Source organism: Arvicola amphibius, chromosome 1 (genome assembly GCF_903992535.2).
Source record: "Arvicola amphibius chromosome 1, mArvAmp1.2, whole genome shotgun sequence".
In the NCBI taxonomy this organism is placed as follows: Eukaryota; Metazoa; Chordata; class Mammalia; order Rodentia; family Cricetidae; genus Arvicola; species Arvicola amphibius.
The window spans coordinates 31,825,375-31,832,179 of NC_052047.1; the positions used below are offsets into that span (position 1 = coordinate 31,825,375).

Below are 6,805 nucleotides of genomic sequence, written 5' to 3' on the forward strand. Positions count from 1 at the left end.
TATTGAATGGAGCCCATTCTCTATGGTGGGATGTCATGCTCAGCCTTAATGCAGTGGGGAGGGGCTTGGTCCTGTCCCAACTTAATGTGCCAGACTTTGATGACTCTCCATGGGATCCCTTACTAATTGAGAGGGGTGGAGTGGGGGAAGTACTGTGGTTGGAATGTTAAATGAATTTTTTTTTAAAGAAGCCCTTTGGATTTAAAAGCAGAGACTTGTGTTCATATTATGTCCTCTTACTTGTTTTTATTTAAAATGGACCACTCTTCCTATCTGTATTTACAGTTGTGAAAAATCGTGGCATGGTGTCTGGCTACAAGCATGATAATTTTCTTTCTTCATTGGTGCTTGGCTTACTTTTATTTTATGGCCCTTAGTGATGGTAAACTACTATTGGTACCACTGGAATTTCAAATCTATGTATTTTCCTCCTAGAATTAGATTTTAGTCCTGCAGTGGCTATTCTTCTTCCTGAACTTAATATAATCATTATTGTATAAAGTAGATTCCACAGTATTTCTGTTTTATCTTCAATAGAACGCTGCATTTTATTTAGATAAAATTTATTCAGAACGTATTTATTTTATTGCTTCAAGGGTAGGAGGCCCTTTCCTTTGTTCTTATTGCCAGAGAATTCCATCTTTGTGGTCCCTTTTCATCAGATGTATGCTGTGAGAAGTGTTTCCTTTACTTTTGAGTATTATCCAGTTTTGCATTATGTAATTCAATATGACTTTAGTTCTTTGTTCCAAGAGGACATGATCACATAAAATTTATTATAGAATTGCCAAGTGGAATTTAGCAATGTGGAAAATGCTTTTAATTAGTGGGTTCTTTGTTTTCACATGTGCTTTATAAATGAAAGTACATACAAGGTAGATACTAGTGATAGCAGCAGGCAGGAGGAATGAGAAGATTACGGGGGGGGTATTAGTTGCATTTCCTATCACTAGCAGAATACCTAACAGAACCAAGAATTTATCCTGGACTACAGTTCAGGGGATGTGCTCCATCATCCTGAGGAAGGCATGGTGGCAGGACTGCATTCTAGCTATAGATGTGAAGAAAAAGCTAATAACTGGGTAGATTAGGACACAGAAGAGACAGGAAGATAAGGCAAGAACATGAAATAGAAAGCCTGAATCTTGCTATAAATCTCAAAGTCTATAATCTAGACATTTACTTCTTCCAGCTAGGCTCCACTTATTAAAGGTTCCACAGCTTTCCAAACTATCCCCCACATACTAGGGTTCATGGGACCAAATATATAAGATCATGAGGGATGTCTTATATTCAGATGTTCCAGCATTATTTTTTATAGAATGTAACTAAAGAGGAATTTCCTTTTTTTCTTAAAAGAATTACTTTTCAATTTACGTATCAACCCCAGTTCCTCCCCACTCCTTTTCTCTTTCCCCCTGTATCTCACCATCTTCAGATCCCCGTCTACTCCTCAGATAAAGTACAGCCTTCCTTGGGGAGTCAACAGTGTATAGCATACCAACTTGAGGCAGGACAAAGCCCTGCCCCTGCCCCGTATCAAGGCAGAGCAAGGTATCACACCATAGGGAATGGGCTTCAGAAAGCCAGTTCATGCACCTGCGATAGGTCCTGGTGTCACTGCCAATGCCTCCCAACAGATCAAGCCACATAATTGTCACCCACATAGAGAGGGTCTAATTGGGTCCCATGTATGTTCCCCAGTCTCAGTCCATAGTCCGTGAGCTCCCACTAGCTCAGTAAGGCTGTCTCTGTGGTTTTCTCCATCATATTCTTGATTCCCCTTGCTTTGTGGTTCTTCCTCCCTCTCTTCAGCTGCACAGCAGGAGCTGAGCCCAGTGCTTGGCTATAGGTCACTGCATCTGTTCCATCAGTAACTGGATGTAGGTTCTGTGATGACAATTAATGTCCTCACTAATCTGATTAAAGGGGAAAGCCCTTTCATCAATCCTCTCCACTATTGCTAGGAGTCTTAGCTGGGGTCATCCTTGTGGGTTCCTGGAAGTTTTCCTAGCACCAGGTTTCTTCCTAACCCCATAATGGCTCCCTCTATTAAGATATCTCTTTTCTTGATTTTCCTCTTAGTCTCTCCCGCAACTCCATCTTTATCCATGAAGAGGAATTTTTAAAGGGAAATTCTTAATCATAAAAGCCAATTTAATTTTAAGAAAAATCAAGATAGATGAAAGAGCTTCATAAAGGGATAGCTAAAGAACAAAATACATTATAATGGTATGCAGCTAATGTCAGTGGAGGTAAAGTGTGGGTTGCAACTTTTCGATGTGGGGAGTAATGAAGTCAGTTTGTTATAAAGCTGAAGGTGTGAGACAGTGACATAGTTATCATGCTATTCTCTGATCCTGCTCTTTCCTAATGGCCATAGAGAAAAATAAAAGAACAGAAGAGAGAGATGATGCTGTTTCTGATGGAAACCTAGGATGTATAGTATATTTTTAGAAAAGATATTCAACTAGTGTAATGTGCAGGGAATGGTCCTATTAGCTGGCTTGGGCATGCTGGTTAAGTCTAGACTCTGCCCATAGAGAAACCTTTGCATGTTTTTGATGAGGAAGAAAAATCTAAGCTGTCTACTTTGTTGTTCTTTGTGTTATTACATGCAGTCCTTACAGACTGCTATCTCAACTTGACATTGGAGGTGAAACAAAGGGACTTTCAGTAACGTTCAAATGTATGCGGGCAATCAGTGGCTTAGCTGAAATTAGGATCCAGACATCATGATCTGAAAGTCACGTTCTTGAATTTGGAGAGACAGCTTTTGGGGTAGAAGAATACTTACTGCGTAGCACAAGGACCCGAGTCCAGACCCCTAGCAGTCATGGGAATACTGTAAGTGGCCATGTGCATGTCTGATTCCAGCTGTGGGAGACAGACGGGTGATCCTGGACTCTCAGCCAGACAGTATAGATGGAACCACTAGGAGGTGCAATGAGAAACTTTTGTCTCAAACAATAAACTGGAAAAAAGTTGAAGTCTGCACTGGAAATTTGGAACCCTCATAATACTTATTATTGTTCTTGGGAACCTAAGGGCATAGATGAAACATTCAGAAGAAACAAATCAGATCAAATGTCATTGCATGTTGTTTTGTCTTCTAGGTCACTAGAAATAGACCCATTGCTGCAATCAATAGTAATCATATCACACGTCATGATGTTTCCTTTGGCCAGATATGCACTAAACCATCTCAAGATTCAAAGTGTTCGGCAAATTGTGGCAAGACAGGGCCACACAAAGCCCTCATCGGATTTTCATGACAAGTACGGCAATATGCTGCTAATTAGTGGATCCGTTTTCTGTTTTGTTGGATTTTTGTTTTATATTACACAGATGGGTGTACAATGGAACCTGTCTCCTGTTGGCAGAGTTACCCCAAAAGAGTGGAAGAATAAGTAATTATTTCAGATATCATAATGCAGAGTTGTCTCAAAACAAACTTGTCATGGAAATGCTTTGCTAATTAAATATAGCATAACAAAAGAAATAAAATTCATTTGAAAGTTCTAACAAGTCATCAAAGCTATCATTTATTTTCTGGAAGAATGCTAGCTCCTAGAATGCACTAGCTGTGATGGAGACACCAGCGAGTGTGAATATTATGTTTTTAAAAAGTAGAATTTTAAAACAACAAGTTCTTCTGATTTAATGACTTATTCTAGGGTGCCCTTTCTCGTTCCCACTCAGGTCTGTACCACCATACTTTCATTGACATTGATACCCAAACTTCTTCGTTACTTTTCTGCTTTTCTGCGCATCGTCTAATCCCTTGACCTGATCCCTCCCTCATCATGATGCAGTTTTTCAACAGTCAAGGTAATCTTAAAGCTGTTCTGACGTCACTCCCATCTTTTAAATCCAGAAACTCATTTGTCTCTGGAGTCCAAGCTCTTACATAGGAAAAATGGCTCTGGATGCTGCAATGGCATTTTACCTCCTGCATCTAGATGCTTTTGTTTCTTTCTTGTACATGGGATGCACTTTTTATATTTGAATCACTTCTTCATAACTTCTTGGTTTTGCTCACATGTCATGTTTTCAGAGTGTTCTGCTGTCTCAACCCTCAGGTGGCAGAGGCAGGCAAATCTCTGAATTCAAGCCAAGCATGGTCTACAGACTGAGTTCCAGGACAGACAGGATTACATAGAGAACCCTGTCTCAAAAAACAAACAAAAAACCCATCTTTGGTTTTGGCCTTGCTTTCTGTCTCTCTCTTACTCCCCTAGCCTCGTTTCTGAATAGCCCTTTTCACTATCTGAATTTCAGGACAGTTTTTACCCTTCTTTATTATTTGTTTGCAAAACTCTGTAAGATCTTAGGTTTCAAATGCTTTTTGTGATTTTGTAGTCAGAACAGGATCTGGTAGATGAGGCTTTCAATTACATTGAAATGATGAATAAATGGGTGACTATAGGTAATCATAGCACACATTCATTAAAAAATTAAAATAGGAGTTTGATTTCCACTGAGGGTTGTAATTACATTATTCGAGACTATTTTAATTATGTTTCATTTTACAAATTACTCTGAAACTTCTTCCCATAAAACATTTGCAGACTCACATTTTTTTTGTCAGTCAAGAATCAGAGGATGACGGGGATGGACTTTATGGTGCAGGAGCTCATATTTCTACACAGCATTCAGAAAGAGCTGAGTTCATCTCGGGCAAGAGTAAGCACCCACTACAGATCCACTCACCTTGTTGTTGACATGTCTCAAGACATTGTAGGATGTGTGTGGGTAGATCACATCTTAGTCATGTGGGAATCACCAAAGGTAAAATCATAATAAAATAGTAACTTTCCTCGCTTTTCCTCTTGAATCTTTATTACAACCCATTATTATCACCCCTGTCATATATTCTGTTCAAAAGAAAGTAATTAAATCAAGCCAGTAGTTCAGCAGAAGGCATTAGACTAGTGCAAGGGTGTGGTTACCTTACAGATGAGTGCTTTTGCAATCCTAGGGAGTCTGTGCCTTCTTGGATCTTTGATGGATGCAGAATTGGAATGTTGTAGAGACTGTTTCTATTGTGTTCTGGGAATATTTCTAATTCTTCCTGTACAATGGTGAAAGTTGTCTAAAATTTTAATATCTGATCCGTTGAAGGTCCGAACAGTAGCTCATGCTTCAATCTGTTTCCCCCACCCCACCCTGTTTTTCTCTATTTTGTAAACTGAGTTTTTGTTTTTTCTGTTTATATGTTTGCCTTACTTATTGATAGAATTTAGGTAGTCTGTATACTGATTGGATCAGGTGGGATTTACTCTGGTGAGCAGAAAAGGAATATGAATAATGTAGAATACAGAATTAATTACGGGAGTGAGGATGAATACAAATGTGGTAGGTGATGGAGAAATCACTACAAGAATTCTGTGTCTATAGGTCTGACAGCTATTCTCAAGGAAGGAGGAATGATGCATGTGAAGTAGGAGAGAACTAGGCCCAACTGGATTTGGGACACTTGTGCTGAAACCATGAATTTAAATTGGGATGTACTCTTGTTAGTCACTAAGATATGTTGATGACGTATAGGAGATGGTGATAACTTCACAATGGTCCTGCATACTTACCTGGCCTTAACTTACCTTAACTCTTTTGACAGAAGCTGCTTGTTTGATTCCTGGTTCCTCAGATCAAAATAAAACACAGAAACCATGTTAATTGCAACATTGCTTGGCCAGTAGCTTGGGCTTCTTATTAACTAACTCTTACATCGTAAATTAACCCATTTCTATTGCTTTATATTTACCACGAGGCTTATGGTTTACCAGCAAGGTTCTGGGGTGTCTGTCTCCTTCTGGAGCTATATGGAGTCTTTTTGACTCCACTACTTTCTCTTTATATCTCTGTTCAGATTTGCTGCCTGGCTTTATTCTGTCCTGCCATAGGCCCAAAACAGTTTCTTTATTAGCCAGTTGTAATGAAACATACTCATAGCATACAGAGGGGAATCCCGCATCATCTTTCCTTTTCTGTCTAAATTAAAAGGAAGATTTTAACTTTAACATAGTAAAATTACATATAACAGAAAAGGAATCAAACAAGTCTTGTAGTTAAAATATTTATTCCATTTTTATTAGACAAATCAAGGAAAATACTCTATCATCTGTCCTATCTTTATTAGTCTAAAGTTTTGTATCTAATTTATCATTTATCATAACTTAGAAAGCTAAAACTATCTTTTTTCAACTCTTCAAAGACCCCAGAAGGATAATTTACCTCATAACTGGAAGTGCACTGTAAGAGACTTCCACAACTCTAGATTTAACAGATACATCTTGCTGCCTAGACAGTCTACCGATGTTCTCCTGTAACATTAGGGCATCCATCTTCAACCTACAGACCCATAGTATCTGGCAGACTTTTCCATAAAGCAGGAAATTTCAAAGACAGTTCAGCCTGAATTGTTAGTTTGTCTGTCACTTTCTTCTGTGACCTATAGAATGTCTGGCAGACTCAAGAAGCAGGAACTCTGAAGGACCATCTTACCTTCTTTAGGCAACTTTAGCAGTCTATTTTTCTGTCGGTCCTACAAGTCCAGTTTATACAGCATACATCAAGCAGGCCAGGCAAGAGCACCTTCTTGCCCAGATGGCTGGCCTTGACACTTTCAAGACAAATTCCATAATGAGTTTCTTCAATGCCCATCAATCTTGCTGAAGTAATTGATGCAGACAGAAGCAGCCATGTCTCATTCTTGAGGAAATTCTGAGTTCTTAAAACATTTTAAATGCCATATCCTGTACATCTCTGAAAGATATGAAGAATACCTATCCATCTGAAATAT

At 38.9% G+C, this 6,805-nt stretch overlaps 1 protein-coding gene across 1 annotated transcript; it reads left to right on the top strand.

The window, feature by feature from the left end:
* The first annotated feature begins 3,168 nt into the window (after positions 1 to 3,168).
* Positions 3,169 to 3,414, top strand: LOC119807117 (cytochrome c oxidase subunit 7B2, mitochondrial). Its single transcript, XM_038319265.1, has one exon. It carries the CDS (start codon positions 3,169 to 3,171, stop codon positions 3,412 to 3,414), a length of 246 nt encoding a protein of 81 aa, XP_038175193.1.
* The last annotated feature ends 3,391 nt before the right edge of the window (positions 3,415 to 6,805 follow it).

Coding starts and splice junctions, on each gene's coding strand:
- LOC119807117 (XM_038319265.1), top strand. CDS start 3,169: ATGATGTTTCCTTTGGCCAGATATGCACTAAACCATCTCAAGATTCAA.